The sequence below is a fragment of the Leptonotus elevatus genome, chromosome 8 (genome assembly GCF_054856555.1).
Source record: "Leptonotus elevatus isolate MCC_2025b chromosome 8, RoL_Lele_1.0, whole genome shotgun sequence".
Lineage (NCBI taxonomy): Eukaryota > Metazoa > Chordata > Actinopteri > Syngnathiformes > Syngnathidae > Leptonotus > Leptonotus elevatus.
The window spans coordinates 12,101,241-12,120,300 of NC_141246.1; the positions used below are offsets into that span (position 1 = coordinate 12,101,241).

At 38.1% G+C, this 19,060-nt stretch overlaps 4 protein-coding genes across 18 annotated transcripts in view; all 4 read right to left on the bottom strand.

Moving 5' to 3' along the window:
• The window catches only part of camk2d2 (calcium/calmodulin-dependent protein kinase (CaM kinase) II delta 2), a 48,349-nt gene extending 45,121 nt beyond the window's left edge, over window positions 1-3,228 (bottom strand). For 6 of the 10 annotated variants that reach the window (XM_086081831.1, XM_086081829.1, XM_086081824.1 and 3 more), the window contains exon 1: window positions 2,769-3,228. In XM_086081831.1, the coding sequence (XP_085937957.1) occupies window positions 2,769-2,830 (62 nt within the window). In that variant the 5' untranslated portion in view covers window positions 2,831-3,228. The remainder of the gene's footprint in view (window positions 1-2,768) is intronic. The other 4 variants (XM_086081827.1, XM_086081833.1, XM_086081834.1 and 1 more) reach the window with 1 other exon arrangement.
• Window positions 3,229-4,550: 1,322 nt separating this feature from the next.
• LOC147169768 (C-X-C motif chemokine 2-like) lies at window positions 4,551-5,864 on the bottom strand. Of its 2 annotated transcripts, XM_086082429.1 has the most exons (4): window positions 5,664-5,864; window positions 5,399-5,531; window positions 5,195-5,281; window positions 4,551-4,929 (listed from the first exon to the last, which is right to left on the bottom strand). In XM_086082429.1, the coding sequence occupies exons 1-4, from the start codon at window positions 5,725-5,727 to the stop codon at window positions 4,917-4,919; spliced, it is 297 nt and encodes a 98-aa protein (XP_085938555.1). In that variant the 5' UTR covers window positions 5,728-5,864; the 3' UTR covers window positions 4,551-4,916. The 2 variants fall into 2 exon arrangements, with proteins under 2 accessions (XP_085938555.1, XP_085938556.1); XM_086082430.1 differs by lacking the exon at window positions 4,551-4,929 and having other exon boundaries at window positions 5,191-5,281.
• A 1,784-nt stretch (window positions 5,865-7,648) lies between these two features.
• Window positions 7,649-8,904, bottom strand: LOC147169769 (interleukin-8-like). 3 transcript variants are annotated; one of them, XM_086082385.1, is made up of 4 exons: window positions 8,710-8,904; window positions 8,445-8,577; window positions 8,261-8,347; window positions 7,649-8,013 (listed from the first exon to the last, which is right to left on the bottom strand). In XM_086082385.1, the coding sequence occupies exons 1-4, from the start codon at window positions 8,771-8,773 to the stop codon at window positions 8,001-8,003; spliced, it is 297 nt and encodes a 98-aa protein (XP_085938511.1). In that variant the 5' UTR covers window positions 8,774-8,904; the 3' UTR covers window positions 7,649-8,000. The 3 variants fall into 3 exon arrangements, with proteins under 3 accessions (XP_085938511.1, XP_085938510.1, XP_085938512.1); XM_086082384.1 differs by having other exon boundaries at window positions 7,649-8,016; XM_086082386.1 differs by lacking the exon at window positions 7,649-8,013 and having other exon boundaries at window positions 8,257-8,347.
• A 2,423-nt stretch (window positions 8,905-11,327) lies between these two features.
• Window positions 11,328-12,664, bottom strand: LOC147169770 (interleukin-8-like). Of its 3 annotated transcripts, none has more exons than XM_086082381.1 (4): window positions 12,439-12,664; window positions 12,174-12,306; window positions 11,990-12,076; window positions 11,328-11,743 (listed from the first exon to the last, which is right to left on the bottom strand). In XM_086082381.1, the coding sequence occupies exons 1-4, from the start codon at window positions 12,500-12,502 to the stop codon at window positions 11,731-11,733; spliced, it is 297 nt and encodes a 98-aa protein (XP_085938507.1). In that variant the 5' UTR covers window positions 12,503-12,664; the 3' UTR covers window positions 11,328-11,730. The 3 variants fall into 3 exon arrangements, with proteins under 3 accessions (XP_085938507.1, XP_085938506.1, XP_085938508.1); XM_086082380.1 differs by having other exon boundaries at window positions 11,329-11,746; XM_086082382.1 differs by lacking the exon at window positions 11,328-11,743 and having other exon boundaries at window positions 11,753-12,076.
• Between the last annotated feature and the right edge of the window lie 6,396 nt (window positions 12,665-19,060).

Genomic DNA, 19,060 nt, shown 5'->3' on the forward strand with positions numbered 1-19,060 from the left:
CTTGTTCTAACCTTTGACCACGTCATAGAGATACTGTGTCATCGGGATGAGGGTGATTGAAGGGCTTCTAATAGCGTATGGCTCACGTGAAAGCTTCTGCTTGTACAACTTCATTATGTGGCGAAATACGCTCAAACAACAGTTGAATGGGGGGAAACGGAGCTTTTGCATTCTGAAAAAAAAGTGAGCAGCTTGCCAGTAAAGCTTACCTCCATTTTATAAGGGATTTGGTGAAGAAATGTTGAAAGCGTAACGTGTTACATAACGCCTGTACTTGTCTACCCATGGATTCCCTGTGAAGTGCAGTGTCAAGTGCATCTGTGCGCGACTGAGCCTGGCTTGACAGCAAAATGGTTTGTTTTTGGGAAGTCAAATGAGGGGAAAGCTACCGAGACAAAGGCATACGATGAGAGGTTAAGATACGTCTATGAGCGTTTATGATGCCATCCCCATGTGTAAAATGCTCCAAAATGGCTGGAAATTATTGCTTGGCATTATTTTAAGAGAAGTGCGTGTCATATTCAAGTTGTGTTGCTACACCTACAAAATCCAAGATCTGTATCAGAAGTTCTGACTTTATGGATAATCGCATGATAATAATGATAGGCATCTGACTACATTTTCCCCAAGGAACAATAATCATCAATGAATCAATTAAGTCACGTCCGAAAGAGACAGGAGAATCTCATCACAGTGTTCTAAACTCCTCTTTCAATGCCACTTTCATATTGAGCAGAATGAGTCTGAATCACAAGCACCTCTGCTGCTGACAGCCAAGTAGTGCACTCCATTTTGTCTCCATTGCTTCAACACGTGATTAATAATTAACCAGTTACACACTATCAACTGAATTCTCAACGTTCATCTCATCAATTATTATGTCCATCCTTATAAACATACTGCTGAATCAAAACCTCTAGCAGCTCCTCACCACTGCTGACAACAAATGCAATAATGAACTGGGGATAATATTTTATTGTTTTACATTCATGGCCTGGAAGGGTTTTCCATGCATGTATTTACAACAATTATGACATCACTACTATGTTAGCATAGGTTCATGTTAGACCAGTAGTTGTTAACCTTGTTGGAGTTACTGAACCCTACTTGTTTCCTATGTGCATTATCCGAACCCTTCTTTATTGATTTTTGTTTCTTTTAAATTGAAGACATAGGTACAGGATTGAACCCGGCTGTCTTTATCTTGAATTCAAAAAGTGTTGTGTTTTTGAATACCCCATCCCCATGCAGCGGCCCTTTAGTTTTGCTAGAAAGCTAGTTGTGCTGGACTAGAATTGCTCAACTTGGAATTTGCAACTCGTGCAGTTAGGACGCTGACTTGACTCCCATCACTCAACTCTATATTTATAGAGCACATTAAAACAGCCATCGCTGTTTTCTTAAGATGGAACCCAGTGGCAGCAGATAAAATGAAAACAGCAGAGGCTCCAGAATTGAACCCTGTGGAACACCACGTGACACGTGTGAATTCGTATTGCACATATTCATCCGACCACTTTTTTTTTTTTTTTTTTTTTTTGCTTGACATAATGGTATGTATGGGATGTACCATCACAACAGTGAAAAGTCGACTACTGAGCACACTAAATTCCCTGAAGCACAGATAGGCCAGGCAACATGATCGTCTGCAGCCAATGATGACCAAGCAGGGCGAATCCTTTGATCAGATTCTGATCTGATTGGTTTATTGGTCCCCGTGGGGAAATTCATTTACAAATTGATTCACAAATCATATAAACAAAAATTTCACAAAAAGTTTACCATTAACCTTAGCCTGTCACTATTGCTTCCAGTGATAGAAATTTCGGATCAATTAAGTAGAATTGGATAACATTCCACAGCACACCTGATGATCTCTCAAGGTACATTCATGGGAATCACTAGACTATATGTACATTCTAAACATTATCATTGTAGGAACGGAATTCCATTTTTTTCAAACTGAGGATTCTCTGTTATCCTCTCTGAATAAGTATCCCGAGTGTTATATATATATTCAAGAATGTCTACAGAATGGAAGTGAGGAGAGTGAGGGTAGTGCAGGATGGGGATCAGGTGTGTTGAAAGATCTTATAAGTGTATAGAGCAGCAATATTCATGTCAGATACACACATGATCTTTTGGAGCTGATTGAACTTTGTTTTCATAAGAACTATATGCTTTCAGACTTTAGCTTGGAGGGGTTGGTGGTAGTGGAGGGGCATTGTTCCATCTCCCTTTGCACACACTTGGTGCTGAGCAGGTTAACCAGTGAATGACCAGACTGAAGGGTTTGCACAAAATAATAATGGGTTAGGTATTACCAGTGTATATTGCTGTCATTTCAAATGAGCGACACCAAATCTGACCATCCTACACAGGAATGTCACAGTGCAAACACTGACCACTGTACATGATGAGCTTGTGACGTCACACGTTTAAGCCAACGATGTAAACGGGGCTTGTAATAAAATGCGAGATTAAGAGGAATGGGATGCGACTGAACATCCCTGCATTAAACATGGCAACGCACTCCCTCGGCCCCCGCCACACACACGCGCACGCACACAATCATGTCCCTCATGTTCCATGCGCACGTGCACAACCATTCACGCACGCGCTTTGGAGAAGGAGGGTGGTTAGGAATCTGTGTCCTTAAACGAAGGCGGCCTATTACGTAACATGCTGTCATTTTAATACAGCAATGACGTAACGTGATGGCAATGGGGATGATGATGATGATGATAATAATAATCGTTATTGCTTACTTCCCCAGCTCCTCAAACAGCTGATATTCGTCGGTAAATCTCGTGCAGATCGTTAACGCCATGGTGGAAGTGGCGCCCAGGGGTGTGTTCTCTCTCTCTCTCCCTCTGTCAAACCCACCACACGCAATCGTCCGGTTTTGTCGTCGAAACAGCCAGTGAGTCTTTCATGCACACACGGCGCTCATCTGCAGGAGGTTTGATGATGAAGAAGAGGAGGAGGAGGAGGAGGAGGAACAGGAGGAGGAGGAGTGAGGAGGATGGTTGGTTGCAGCAAAAAAAATAAAAAATAAAAGCGCTCCACTTAGGGTCGAGTGCACTTCCGGTTATATGAGTAGCCGCGGTGGTGTTATTTGTCGTCTTGTCTCGAACGCAGCATTTTTTAGTGCATTTCGGTGACGGCCCGGTGTGTGTGTGTGGTGTGTGTGCTGCGAGGCTGGTCTCTTTGCGCGCACCACAGCACCGCACTAGCGCACCAACCCCCGACTGTGCGCTCAGTCCCGCCCCCTTGGTCGCAGCGCTCTGGCAACACACAAATAATATTTACAGCCCAGACGCCTGTGAATTACATGCAGCATGCATGTTTATCTAGGTCATAAAAAATTGATTTGATCAAATTCATTATAAATACTGAAAGATGCTGTTGCAGCGCTGAAATGCCACAAATAAACGTTGTGAGGGCTAAAGCAGAGCACAATTTATTATAGTAACAGCCACCCTACTGTACTTTACAACTACGCTCCCTAGTGACTATATACGCAACATCGGGAATAGGGATGAAATCAGAGCTGTAATAACTGCTATAATCGTTCAAAACACCATAGCATCATGACATATGCTCCAACTATTGTATACATTTACAGGCGTTATAGACAGAGCCCTGCTGCAAATAGTGATAAAAAGTGAGTAATTGGTGCAACAACAAAAAAAAAGCCAACTTTAGGCCTACCACAAATTCTGACCCCAAAGCAGTTTAATATGATTTCAAACAAATTTGACATTACGTTTAAAAGTAAATGCTCTTATTATTAATTAAAGAAAGATAGAAAGAAAGAAAGGAAAAGAAAAGAAAGAAAGAAAGAAAGAAAGAAAGAAAGAAAGAAAGAAAGAAAGAAAGAAAGAAAGAAAGAAAGAAAGAAAGAAAGAAAGAAAGAAAGAAAGAAAGAGAGAAAGAAAGAAAGAAAAGAAAAGAAAAGAAAAGAAGAGAAAAGAGCATGATGTACATACAGTGAGAACTCTCTCGTAACATTTACCGCTACTGGCTAATTTAGTTTCTGCCAAAAAATACTAAGCTTCTCTCTTCGTCAAGATGTATCACTTCAACATACCTCTTAAAAACCAATGTACACATTTCCAGTTAGACAGAGCTTTGGTGCCATCTTGTGGCATTTTAGGGTTTTTCAGAAAAAGCACATCTATTGTTGGAAATGGGTAAATTTGTGAATATTTGACTAATAATAGCAACGTGACCAGAAACACCAGCGTTATGACCGTATTACAGCCATGCCGTCTTGATGAATCAGTCAAAAGGAAGAAAGTGACATTATTTATATTATGCATGCTTGGGAGAAAACGCTTTCAATAAAAGATTAAAATTATTTTTTGTCCTAAGGTAAAATAGATTTTGCATTTATCCATTCATACATTGAAGACAAGAACTGCATGGATTCACTGTGAAGTGCAATGTGAAGTGCTAATTGTACACACACACAAAATGATTGCACTACGCAGAAATCAATAACATGAAAAATAAGAAATAACATTTTAACTTAGTTTTTTTTTATTATTCATCAACAGATTGTAGGGAAAAAAAACAAAAATTGCATTCAGATAGATAAAAACTTCATAAATACATTAAATATACAGTATTAAGCATATGTTAAAGCAATAATACCCTATAATAGGAACATTTCAAAGCAGTTAAGATAAAGTGAAATGGCTGCAACACAGACTCTGAGACATGCGTACCTGAAAATAATGAACATGTTTGATACATACAAATATTATTTGTCTGTTGATATATTAAACAGTTGCTCAAGTAAGCAATTATCAGTTTTTAAACAAGCTGAGTCCTTGATCTGATGAACTGATACTTAACCAAGTTTTTGTAAAACCAGCGAGTGGAGCAATCGTCCCCCTTTGCACGGCTATTCAGAGTTTTTTGCTGTGGGAAAAAGAGAAGGATATCCTTTTTTAACTTTTTGATTCAGTATATACTGACTGGACAGTTTATTTGGTACACATGCACAATCCAATGACTTTCAAGTGTGTCTTTTAGTATTATCTTTAAAAATGCACATTGTCACCATTGTCTCTTTGTAAAGACAACATTTTTGATACACTTCTTATATTGGATCTCATCCGATTATGCAAGTTATTGTATGAATTGAATATTCATGGTCAAAGTCATTTAACAGACTTCAACTTACTTATTAAGGATCTTCTCAATGATTCTCTTCACCCAGTGAGCCTCGGGGTCAAGGCACACCTCCTTGCCAGTCTTTTTAAGTGTAGCGCTGCAAGCGAAAAACAGGGGTGCCTTCAGAACAAGCACATTCGGATGGACGCCCAAAATAAGGTTGTTTCCTCTTTGAGAGATCAGATTAGCGTCAGAGCTGGGGAAAAGTTCTTACATGATCTCGGTTTCCTTGCAGTGAGAGTTGGCGGGAATCAGCTCCATTTTGTCGATGTGGTTGACAATGGGTCTCTTCTCCGTCTTGGGACAACGGCAGTGCAACTCCACTCCCAAACTTTGCAGAGCCATACCTGCAAGGAAACAGGGGAGAATGAAACAGTTCCGATTCTCATCCATGACAAGTAAGCATGCAGTGACAAATCTAATTGTATGCAATTACAATAATTCCACACCTGCATGATACAACAACAACATAAGCTTACATTCACTGATGGCCACAAAAGTCAGCAGGACCACCAAAGTGCTGAGAATCCTTTTCCTCATCATTTTGTCGTTTTCAGACTGAAAAATGGCTCAATCTATATAATGAAGAAGTTGTTGTTCAAAAATCTTGCTTAAAAGTGAAATGTGGTTTGTTGACTTGTCGTCCTTCCTTTTCTCCACTGCTATCAGTCGCTTTGAGATCTGCTCTGTGAATGTAGTGCTGAAGAGGAGCGTTCCTCCTTTTAAAGTGAGTCACATGCAGATGTTGCGCAAAACTGGGATTGCTGGCAGTCGAATGGGAATTTACAACATGCAGAGCAAGTAAGGTCATTAATATTTGTCACACTAAAAAAGGACATTTGGAAAACACAACGACTCAAATTTTGATTGGAATCTTTGGCATGTTTATTCATTTTGTTGTTGCTCAGGCCCAGAACTGATAGAAAGTGATCAACTAATAACAGGTGGAATTTCATTAAAAGTGTGCTTGATATGAGAAGGCGAGTGGTCATCAGGTAAAGTCAGCCATTATAACAAAATATTCTTACTGAAAGATGCGCAGTACATTTCACATGAATGTACTACGAAAACAAATAGAGGGTCATGTCTCCATTTGCTTGCTTGTCAACAAAAACAACAGTCCTTTTATACAAATATTACTATTTAACATTTAATCTGGTTACCTTCAAAGACTTTTTAACCAGTATTATTTGAGCCCCCTGCAAATTTCCCAGGATTTTCTTGCCATCGCCTTTCTTTGGCATCAAATTCAGTATATTGCCTTCACAAAAATACAATCACATGTAACTGTATCAAATGTATTTGTAATCATTTGTGCATTCACCAGCCACAGCATCATTTTTGTCTGCACAGTGTAATGAAACAAATAAAAGTAATGTCTGGCTCTCAAAGGAATAAAAACAGCCAGTTATGTCTGACAGTAAGCTAACTATAGGAGTTCGTCATTATGCGAAGCAGTTTAACGTGATTTCAAACCAATTTTACATTACACTTAAAAATAAGAGTCTCTCATTTGGAGAAAAAAAAAAGGGGAGGGGCAGCGCATGAAGCATATGTGGCAAATACTCTCCTGTAACATCTTCCGCTAACGACTAAGACTAATTTAGTTCCTTCCTCGTCTCTCAGTCAACTGTATCACTTCAACATAAGCGCCTCTACCAATGTGCTCATTTGCCATTAAACAGGTCTCTGGTGCCATCTTGTGGCATTTTAGGGTGGTTCGGAAGGAGAGAAATGGGTGAATTTGTCAATAGTGACTACAATAGTTGTACTCGTAACTATCTATTATAACAGCTTACCCTGTTCAGGGTTGCACTGGACCTGGAGTCTATATAAAACAAATAAAAAGAAAGAAAAATATTATTTAAGATCCCGCTCAAATTGCATGTGAATGCTGAAAAATGCTATCATTGATCTGAAATTCTAATTCATCATTTCAACCCCAGAAATGGTTGAGGTAGATATTATTATTTTGTTTATTATACTAACATTTAAAACATATGCATACATTACTTCCATCCATCCGTCCATTTTCAGTACCGCTTGTTCTTATTATAGAGTCACAGGTGAGCTGGATGAGAAGCAGGGTTCATCCTGAACTGGTTGCCAGCCAGTTGCAGGATACATATAGAGAAACAAACATTCACACTGACCACAGCATCATCATCATCTTAAAGCCATGCAGTGTCGATGAGTCAGTGAGAAACAAGAAAGGGACATTATTTTTTGTGTAAAAGCTTGGGATTTCTCTTCACTTTCAATAAAAGATGACATCATTATTTTTTGTTATGAGGAATACTATCTTTTACAATCCCAAATGTCCCTCATGTTGCGGTCAACAATGAATGTTATCAGGTGGATTCAGGTCTAATTTTACATCTTATCATATTTTCAAATTAATTAAGCGGAACTCAATAACATTGAAAAACGAGAAATAACAGATTTTAACTTAGTTATTTTTTTATTCATCAACAGGGGGGGGAAATACAAACATTATATTCAAATAGATACAAAACAAACTCATAAATACATTAAATATGTTAGGCATAAATAATAAATAATAATAATAGTAACAGTCCAAAGCAGCTCATCTTAACACAGATTGTGTGTGTCCACACACCTGCGTACTTGGAAATAAATAGCATGTTTGATACAAACATTATTTGCCTGTTGATAGCGTCAACAGTTGCTCAAGTAAGCAGTTCTCTTCTGTTTTTAAACAAGGTGATCTTTGATCAGATTAACACTTTTTGGTTCTTGTGCCAAGTTTTGGGAAAACCAGCAGGTGGAGCATTCGTCCCCCTTTGCACGGCTCTTCAGCGTCTCCTGCTGCTGGAAAAAAAAAGAAGGATATCCTTTTTTAACTTTTTGATTCAGTTTACACTGACTGGACAGTTTATTAGGTACACATGTAAAATGTAATGAGTTACAAATACTAAAAATGCACTTTACGACCCTTGCCTCTTTGCAGAGAATGCATTTTTGATCCTTCTCGTAATATTGCCGCTCATCAGATTATACAGATGTAATGATATGAAAATTCATGGTCAAAGTAGTTGAACAAACTTCAACTTACTTATTAAGGATCCTCTCAATGACTCTCTTCACCCAGTGAGCCTCGGGGTCAAGGCACACCTCCTTGCCAGTCTTTTTAAGTGTAGCACTGCAAGCAAGAAACAGAAGTGTCTTCAGAACAAGCACATTTGGATGGACGCTCCCAGCAAGGTTGTTTCCTCTTTGAACTGGGAAAAAGTTCTTACATGATCTCAAGCTGCTGGCAGTGAGAGTTGGCGGGAATCAGCTCCACCTTCTCGATGTGGCGGCCGATGGGCCTGCTCTCCGTCTGGATGCAACGGCAGTGCAACTCGACTCCCAAACTTCTCAGAACCATTCCTGCAAGGAGACAGTGGAGAATGCGGTTAAATGAAAACAGTTTAAGATTCTCATCCGTGACCAGTATGCAAATGTAAATATGTGCTACCAGCAATTTCACAGCTGCATGATACAACAATAAAGTCAGCTTACCTTCACTGAAGGCCACAGCAGCCAACAGGACCACCAAAGCGCCGAGGATCACTTTGCTCATCATTTTGTCGTTCTCAGATCGTACAATAGCTCAGACTTAAAAATGAAATAGTTGCCGTTCAAAAATCTTGCCAAAGAAATTAAATGCAGTTTGTTGACTTGTCGTCCTTTCTTTGCTCTCCTTTTCGCTTTGAGCTCTGCTGTGCGAATGAAGTGCTGAAGAGGAGAGTTCCTCCTTTTATAGAGACTCACATGAGTCACCTCACATGCAGGTGTTGCGCAAACTGGGATTGTTGGCAGTTGAGTGGGAATTTACAACATGCAGAGCAAGTAAGGTAATTTCACTGACAGCCTCAGGTTAAATATGTGAGGCACATACATGGATCGTTTGGAAAACACAATGACCAAAAATTTTGTAATCCACATGCATGTGATTGGAATCTTTGGCATGTTTTACAGCTTTTTCATTTTGATGCCTCAGGTCTGATATCAAGTGATCAACTAATCGTGATTCACAGGTGACATATCATTAAACGTGTGCTTGATATGAGAAGGCGAGTGGTCATCAGGTAAAGTCAGCCATTATAACAAATATTCTTACTAAGAGATACGGAGTGCACTCACATAAATATGCTACAAAGACGAATAGAGGGTCACGTCTCCATTTGCTGGATTGTTAACAAAAACAACAGTCCTTTGATACAAATAATACTATTAACAATGAATCTGTTTACCTTCAAAGACTTTTTAACCGGCGTTATTAGAGTCCCCTGCAACTTTCTCAAGCTTTTGTTACCATCGTTCTACTCTCTTTGGAACATGACGCCGGCAACAAATTCAGTAGTACCTTCACAAAAATACCCTCACATGTAAAAGTATCAAATTGATCAATATTGCTTTATATTGTCTTTTTTGTTTTACAAATTAATGAAATAAATTGAATTGAATTATAGACACATGAATTTAAAGCAACCTACACGTTCAACATGCAACACATGTTCCTCGAGACACCAATGTACTCACTTCCAATTTGACAGGTTTTTGGTGCCCTCTTGTGGCATTTTAGGGTGGTTCAGAAAGGCAAATGGGTGAATTTGTGAATAGTCATACTTGTATTTGAATCGTAACGAACTATTATAATAGCTTACTCTGTTCAGGGTTTCACTGGACCTGGAGTCTATTCCAGCTGACTTCAGGTGGACTACATCCTGGACTTGTTGTGAGCGAGTTCAGAGTGCCGAACTGGATGTCACTTTATCACAGGGCACGCAGAGACAGAACAGTAACATTCAGGGGGGCCGTCAAGGATTCGGGGCCTGTCACTCGTTGGCCCTTGGAATCGTAACCGCGTCACCCCATTGCACCACACCTCTGTTAATAACACAAATAAAAAGAAGGAGAAATATGATTTCATTTCCAACTCGGATTGCGTGTGAATGCTGAAAAATGCTATCATTGATCTGCACATTTATTTTCATAATTTTAAACCCAGAAATGCTTGTTGTATTATTTTATTATACTAACATTTAAAACTTATACATATATTACTTCCATCCATCTGTCCATTTTCAGTACCGCTTGTTCTTATTATAGAGTCACAGGTGAGCTGGATGAGAAGCAGGGTTCATCCTGAACTGGTTGCCAGCCAGTTGCAGGATACATATAGAGAAACAAACATTCACACTAACTCAACTATGGACAATTCAGAGTCTTCGGTCAACCTAACATCCAAGTATTTTGGAATGTGGGAGAAAATTATACCCGGAGAAAACCCAATCGAGCACATAGAGAGCATGCAAACTCCACACAGGATGTGCACGCTACTGTCATCATTCAAATTCTACAAACGATACACTTCTTTTATCTTTTTTAATTATGAATGTTCTGTTATTTTTATTACCTTACTTTATTGATTGATAAGGAGAAATGGGTGTGTTATACAGTACTGCCTTAAAGTGAGCCGACTGGTGTTCATTATGACGAAAGTTTAAGTTTCAATTTTGTTCCCTTGCCTTTAAAGCGTTGATGACCTGACCATGTGTTAATACATCACAGTATATAATTCAAAACCTAGGATAAAATGCAAACGAGTCCCAGTATGTGAGAGGGATCTAGATTACTTGGAATAAAATGTGGACAATTATTTAGTGATGGTGATGTTATTAACTGGTATGCAATAGATTATAAAATGCACTTACTCAGCATTTGTATATGACGACTGACACATGCATGACAAAGACAGAAATTAAATTGAGGGTTATAACACTCATGAGGATAAACATCAAATCAATGCTAAATATGAAGCAATAATAGTGAATGGAAATTAAATGAAAATGCTAGAAGATGATAATGATCAATTCAAAATTGCTGCTACTTTATTTAGCAGTTTACAATTGACAACAACCCTGTCTGCATAATACCAGCGCGAACTCATCAGCAACAGCATCTTACAGCCATGCAGTGTTGATGGGTGGAAGAAAGTGACAATATTTGGGAGAAAACACTTTTGATGACATCATTATTTTTTTGTCACGAGTTTTAAAATTGGTCAACAGTGAATGTTATCGGATGAATTCAAGTCAACTCATTAATGTGGAAAAACGAGAAATAACAAATTTTAACTTAGTTCTTTTTTTTTATTCATCAACAGGGAAAAGATACAAAACTTGTATTCAAATATATAAAACACTTAAACTCATAAATACATTAAATATATTAAGCATAAGTTAAAGCAATAATAATAATAATAATAATAATAATAGTAACAGTCAAAGCAGCTCATCTTAAGTGAAAAGGCTACAAACAGATTGTGAGTGTCCACACACATGCGTAGTTGGAAATAAATAGCATGTTTGATACAAACATTATTTGCCTGTTGATAGCGTCAACAGTTGCTCAAGTAAGCAATTATCTTCTGTTTTTAAACAAGGTGATCTTTGATCAGATGAACACTTTTTGGTTCTTGTGCCAAGTTTTGGGAAAACCAGCGAGTGGAGCATTCGTCCCCCTTTGCACGGCTCTTCAGCGTTTCCTGCTGCTGGAAAAAAAAGAAGGATATCCTTTTTTAACTTTTTGATTCAGTTTACACTGACTGGACAGTTTATTAGGTACACATGTAAAATTTAATGAGTTACACATACTAAAAATGCACTTTACGACCATTGCCTCTTTGCAGAGAATGCATTTTTGATCCTTCTCGTAATATTGCCGCTCATCAGATTATACAGATGTAATGATATGAAAATTCATGGTCAAAGTAGTTGAACAAACTTCAACTTACTTATTAAGGATCCTCTCAATGACTCTCTTCACCCAGTGAGCCTCGGGGTCAAGGCACACCTCCTTGCCAGTCTTTTTAAGTGTAGCGCTGCAAGCAAGAAACAGAAGTGTCTTCAGAACAAGCACATTTGGATGGACGCTCCCAGCAAGGTTGTTTCCTCTTTGAACTGGGAAAAAGTTCTTACATGATCTCAAGCTGCTGGCAGTGAGAGTTGGCGGGAATCAGCTCCACCTTCTCGATGTGGCGGCCGATGGGCCTGCTCTCCGTCTGGATGCAACGGCAGTGCAACTCGACTCCCAAACTTCTCAGAACCATTCCTGCAAGGAGACAGTGGAGAATGCGGTTAAATGAAAACAGTTTAAGATTCTCCTCCATGACCAGTATGCAAATGTAAATATGTGCTACCAGCAATTTCACAGCTGCATGATACAACAATAAAGTCAGCTTACCTTCACTGAAGGCCACAGCAGCCAACAGGACCACCAAAGCGCCGAGGATCACTTTGCTCATCATTTTGTCGTTCTCAGATCGTACAATAGCTCAGACTTAAAAATGAAAAAGTTGCCGTTCAAAAATCTTGCTGAAGAAATTAAATGCAGTTTGTTGACTTGTCGTCCTTTCTTTGCTCTACTTTTGAGTCGCTTTGAGCTCTGCTGTGCCAATGTAGTGCTGAAGAGGAGAGTTCCTCCTTTTATAGAGACTCACATGAGTCACCTCACATGCAGATGTTGCGCAAACTGGGAGTCAAGTGGGAATTTACAGCACAGCAAGTAAGGTAATTTGATTGGCAGGTTAAATGTATGAGGCACACACATGGATAAGTATTTGTCACAGATAAAAAAACTATCGTTTGGGAAACGCAATGTTTAAATTTTGTAATCCACTTGCATGTGATTGGAATCTTTGGCATGTTTTATAGCTTTTTCATTTTGATGCCTCAGGTCTGATATAAAGTGATCAACTAATCGTGATTCACAGGTGACATATCATTAAAGGTGTGCTTGATATGTGAAGGCGAGTGGTCATCAGGTAAAGTCAGCCATTATAACAAATATTCTTACTAAAAGATACAGAGTACACTCACATAAATATGCTACAAAGACGAATAGAGGGTCACGTCTCCATTTGCTTGCTTGTCAACAAAAACAACAGCAATCCTTATATACCCAAATAACCAGTTAACAATTAATCAGTTTACCTGCACTCTACTTTTATTTTTATTTATTTTACTATGGTCCTTTTATCTTTAGAACATGATGCAGGCAACAAATTCAGTATTATACTGTCTTCACAAAAACACCCTAACATGTGACTGTAATAATTGATTCTATTCATTCACCAGCCACAGCATCATTTTCGTCTGCACAATCTAATGAAACCAATAAAAGACAAATCTGGCTCTCGGTTTTGACTGACAGTGTCAAAGAACTATTAGGAGTTCTTTATTATATTTTGAAATTCAGCTAGATTAATATTCACAAAATTGAATCAAATAATGAAAAAATATATCACTATGATTTTATTTAATTTTTTTACTTTTGACTGGCCAGCAGGCCAGGATGCACGTCGCCTCTTGTAAAAAGTCAGCTGGGATAGGCTCCAGCTCCCCCGCAACTCTAATGACGACAACTGCTAGAGAAAACGGATGGATGGAGGAATTATAAGGGAGATTCCTTTATTGTGCAAGTGCCATATTCCGTTAAACCTCTTAAAATGAACACTTCTTAGGTCAGTTAACTATTCAGAATTTAACAAAAAAAAACAAAGAAAACTTTAAAAGTCACTCATTTCATTGAGCATGAAAAGATTACTGGTAACGGTGTTTAGCTTTTACTTTGGTTTTTGACAGCATTATTACCGCGGGGGGTGTTCTAAAAAATAAAAAAAAATAAAGCAACTAACCACAGCTAGGGGTTTAAGAATAGAAAGAACACACAAGTAAAGAAAAAAATACACTCTATTTTATTAGCAGTGGTTGACTTAGTTTTGCTCTAGTATGACAGTCAAGAAGGTTAAAATATATATTTTTTTAAATGCTGTTGAGGTTTCATGATGAATATAGTTCATTATAACAATATAATTCAGACAATTCAAAGATAGGTTCTATCATACCAAATATGTTGTCCCCCCTATAGTTACTTGATACCGATTTATTGTCAGTTCTCGTTGCAGTTGATCAAACTGCAATATTGATATTTTGTCAAACCTATTATTTCAATTATTTCCTGTTTAAAATTTTGCTTAGAATTTTGATTCCTCGCCAGTAAGAAAACCTTTGATGTTTTACTAAAAGGGACCTTAAATTTGGGTTAAAATGTAATCCATTCCAACAGGATAGAATGGAATGATATGTCATTAGAGACAACAATATATTATGTTTTTTTGAAAAGTCACAAAAGTACACTTCAATAAATGGCATTTATTAGGTTAACTTGAATCTGACTGAACTCTAATGCTTTCCAATATGTAAATCCTGCTTTATGTTGGTGAGTAATGACACTTTTTTCTTTCTTTTTCTTTTTTTACTTTTCACCTGTTATAAGAGCTGAAGAGTTATGGGGGAAATCATTGAAATTCAGATCGTCAAATATTTGCAATAAAGTGAATTATTAGATTATCATACATCAAATAATACGATGAGGCTGATTTTGTGATTTTAATTTGTAAATGAATATTGTCCACATGATTGCACACGTACTAGAAAGTACACTCAAATGTGACAATAGGAATCTGATGACATGATACGACATGTGATTACTGACGGTTGTGGCTGTGTGACAGAAAAAAAAGTAAAAGTTTCCTGTAAGCTCAAAAAATGCTGTCATTGTAATTACCTGTACATGACAATAGTCATGGCAAGTGAGGTCTGACGCAAACTGGGCAAGCTGAGACGCGTCAGCTCACAGTCATCAGTCACGCCGCAACAGGAAGTATGGCGCAACCTTTGCAATCGTGGTGCATTCACACTTAATATTGGCTCAATGACAACAACAAAAAGCTTGAGGTTTAAAAAAAAAAAAAAAACGGAAGATACGTTCTTGCTATTTCCTTATTTCATGTGAAAATAGAAGTAGATTTCAATGTCTCCTGAGAACTTAATTTGGACATAATTTCACTGATCTGGTTTCGAGATGATGTATTTTGTGCAATGTCATCCTACAATAGCTCATTCTCACTCTTTTCTCTAATTGTTGAGCAGTGGCCATAGCATTTATTGCTTTTATCATTCCGTGTTTATAGAAGCTAAAATGAAGGTTTTGAACCATTCTGTAAGGTAAATTTCATTTCAATAACTCACACATGTTCGATTGTGACCGTTTGAGAACCTGATACATACCAACACTTCCTGTTGACCTCAGGTAAAACTTTCCAATGACAGCGGAAATGCACTTCAAGATGATCAGCATGTGAGACTCACAGGAGGCTCTGTCCCATAAACATGGCTCACCGTTTAAAAACACTTTACAATTCTACAGGATTACGGGAATGAGGGCAATGTTTGTCTGCCGGTTGGAGTAAATTATTACCAACAACAACTAGATAAATACATTGCCATTTCAGTTTGGCTAAAATGATCCAACTTTTTTGGAATTATGAGGCTTGAATTGATATTTCAATACCAGTATGAACTTTCAAGTGTGGGAGCAATGGGAATTTGTGATGACGTCTGACTAAGGATGGGGCATAATAATTATTTGATTGATCAATAAGAATGTGATCAGGTAGTTTTTAGGTAGTTTGCTATCCAAAGAAGACCAAAATAATGTCAGATAAGGAATGCTGTGAGGCATTCACAAAGATTTTGTGGCAGGTCCTCAAGGCAGTATTATGCCGGCACACAAACAGGATAGTGAACATTCACAGTGAGGTTTCTCCCATCCCATTAAAAAAAAAAAAAAAAAAGATTTTTTTTAATGAATGAATCTGGCCCAGCATTCCGACAGCAAATACTGTCAGATTTGATTTCCTTTTTTTTTTAGAAGCTATAGTACTGTGATGTCTAAAGGGGAAGTTAAGTAAAAAAAAAAATAATAATCTTAACATTACGTTCTATGTGCCCCCACTAGTCTAAACACGGTGTTCTGATTAATGTTGTGTTTGTGGAATATGAACAAAGCCGTAAAAAACACCTTTTTTTTTAAAGGGTCAGTTTTAGCCATGTTAAAATGCTAATTCCTCACCAAAAACATTACCAAAGTGGTATTTTCCTCTATGAGAAATTCTAGGTCATTCCGCTCTCCAAGCACCAACCCCTCCCAACCTGAGAAAACGAGCTGTTGTCACTTTGTGACATCATTGGGTGCAGACCCACCCCCTCTGCGGACTAAACGCACGCCCACTTTCTCTGAGACCCCCATGGGATAGTGACAAAGGTAGCCTTAATCAGTAAATATTTTGGCCAAATAAATGACATAATATATATAATTCATAAAAAATGACATCCCCATGGTGTCAAATGTAATATTTAATCATTTTATGCCTATAGTTAACTGTGGAAGGGCTTAAAATACTGTGATGTAATCCTTTTAAGTCATCTCAGGAGGCAGCCATTTTGCCCCTTGCTGTCGGCTGAAAACGACATCATAATCAAGTGCTAAGGGCTCAGCTAACGACCAATCATGACTCACCTGTATTCTGGCTTTGGTCATGTGATGTTCGTAGGCCAACAGAAAGTGGCAAAATGGCCGCCACCCATGTGATATATAAAAACGGGTGGATTTTGCTGCATAATCCATATTCCACAAATGCAACATTAATCGCAATATTGTGTTTAAACTAGTGGGACCGCATAGACCATATTATTGTGAACACATTTTATTTTTAATACTTGACTTGCCGTTGACAACTATAGACGTCAAAAGATGGATTTTTACTGGGCTGGCAGTGAATGAGGTAATAGTTCAAGTTAATATAAATTAAAGTTAATATAACAAAATCAGGTTGCGGAAGGTACTTTACACAAAACAAGTGGTCAAAATGCAAATGATTATGCTAAAATATAAAATAAAATAATCCGTTTAATAGTTTGCTTTACCTGCTCCTGTGCCACCACCATGACCTCTACCTCTTCATGCGTGAACATGTCTGGACTGATGATGAAATTAAAATGTTGGTTAATTCCCTGCAGGCAAAATGTAGTACAGCGTATTTCTCTGGTTAGTGCAGCGCTGGGGGTTTGAGCTGCATGTTGTTTGTAATCAAACTATGATGTTGTTATGATTGTCAACCCAGTATGAGAATTTCACTTCATTTGACCAATCATTAGCGTTTTCTGCAAAGTAAAGTCTTCTTGTGTTTGATATACGTGCAAATAGAGACAGCCGATTGTCTGCAACACAGCCACCGTGACTGTGCATTTCCTCAGACAGTGTGACAATCTTGAATCAGATAGTGACTAATTTATCAGATAGGCACATTTTGTGCGGGCTATTACACCAATAGGTAGAACAATTGCAACATATTAATCAGGCTTCCCCAATCCTGGTCCTCTAGGGTCGGTCCTGCAGGTTTAAGGTGTTTCCGTACTCCAACACACCTGATTCCTATAATCAGCTCATCAGCAAGTCTGCAGAGGGTTGATAATGATCCTGATCTTTTGAATCAGGTGTGTTGGAGGATGGAAACATCTAAAACCTGCAGGACTCCGACCCACGAGGACCAGGATTGGGGAAGCCTGTATGAAATGATCGTGTGCTTGCATATAATAGTACCATCCATCCTTATTGTTTTACAATAGGGAAAATTATGCATTTGATTTCTGCATGCAAAATAAGGTTGTGAGAGCATACCCATTTTGCAAAACACTAAATATCCTTGGGGCTTAAACTAATGTGCACAGATTATTACTGTGCAGGTAGAAGTGGGTGTTTGCTCCGTTGTGTGGTGTTATGGGAGGGAGCAGTGAGTTTTTGACACCCGTAGGCATGCAGAGGAAAAACGATCTCCCGATTTTGCACAACCTTATGTTAGCAAGTATGCGATCATGTGTCCACGTGTGGCTGATACTGCATACAAAGATTTAATGAGGGTAAAACCAGATGCTGGGAAAATCAGACATGATTCATTGCGCTCACGTTGTTTAGTTTCCACTCACGTTTTTTTTTTTCTTTTGCTTTGAGGTGTAAACTGATAGCGATACTGGAGCTTTACTGTGCAGTGTGAGAGCTGATATACACCTTATTGTAATATTTAACAATATCTACAGACTTTCAATGTGTGAACTTTTTTTTTTTTTTTAAGTTTGACTCATGGTGAGCCAACAAGAGGAAGTCAGGACATGCTCAACAAAATTCTGATGACCAGAACTGCCGTTGGGGATTTTTGGAGATGTCACTGAGTTTTGGGATTCAGAAAGAGCTGGAGGAGGAGTCAAGCTCCTTTTATGGTCCTTTGGAGTTTGAGTAGGGGGTTAGAGCTGTTCAGGCTGCCCTACTTGCATTCCACGTGTTGAAAACATTCAACTATGACGTCTAATTTCCTGCCTGGGCAAGTTTGCTGGCTCAACAAAACAAAATCATATGCACTGACTTTTAAGCATTTGGCCACATTGAATGAGTTGTACACACACTGGGGTCCTTAAAAATATGATAATAACCGACAAATCAGAATGACTGTATCGCTATCTACATCTTATCTTATGTGAACATTGTGCTCAAAATGATTCAGACACTGTCGGAATTATGACGTGTTGAATTGTATTATAGTAAATAAAATGGGTGTGCCTTAGCTAGAAATTACATACTGACACGTGGAGTAAAAATATATCATTAAACATTTATATACTGTATACATTATAAATACATACTTTTTTTTCCCAATATGTGGTGTTCTAAATGAATATTTGATTAGAATGTTTCAAAGAAACAACCAGGATATTTTAGAATGGTCGAAGAGATTGTATTTGTCTTCCCGTCACAATTATGCAGTAATATCATACATATAATTAATATACAGTTGTATCATTTCAGGCCAAAAGCTAAACTTTCAGCAACTAAAAATTCACAAAATTTGGCCATAGTATGAGTAATTTTGAGACTCACTATGTTGCAAAGCTTTAGAGGGATGCAAATG

Coding starts and splice junctions, on each gene's coding strand:
- LOC147169768 (XM_086082429.1), bottom strand. CDS start 5,727: ATGATGAGGAAAAGGATTCTCAGCACTTTGGTGGTCCTGCTGACTTTT. Junction 5,532..5,663: donor TTTTGTGGCCATCAGTGAAT/GTAAGCTTATGT, acceptor GTTTCCTTGCAG/GTATGGCTCTGCAAAGTTTG. Junction 5,282..5,398: donor TGCAAGGAAACCGAGATCAT/GTAAGAACTTTT, acceptor TTTCGCTTGCAG/CGCTACACTTAAAAAGACTG.
- LOC147169770 (XM_086082380.1), bottom strand. CDS start 12,502: ATGATGAGCAAAGTGATCCTCGGCGCTTTGGTGGTCCTGTTGGCTGCT. Junction 12,307..12,438: donor TGCTGTGGCCTTCAGTGAAG/GTAAGCTGACTT, acceptor GTCTCCTTGCAG/GAATGGTTCTGAGAAGTTTG. Junction 12,077..12,173: donor TGCCAGCAGCTTGAGATCAT/GTAAGAACTTTT, acceptor TCTTGCTTGCAG/CGCTACACTTAAAAAGACTG.
- LOC147169769 (XM_086082384.1), bottom strand. CDS start 8,773: ATGATGAGCAAAGTGATCCTCGGCGCTTTGGTGGTCCTGTTGGCTGCT. Junction 8,578..8,709: donor TGCTGTGGCCTTCAGTGAAG/GTAAGCTGACTT, acceptor GTCTCCTTGCAG/GAATGGTTCTGAGAAGTTTG. Junction 8,348..8,444: donor TGCCAGCAGCTTGAGATCAT/GTAAGAACTTTT, acceptor TCTTGCTTGCAG/TGCTACACTTAAAAAGACTG.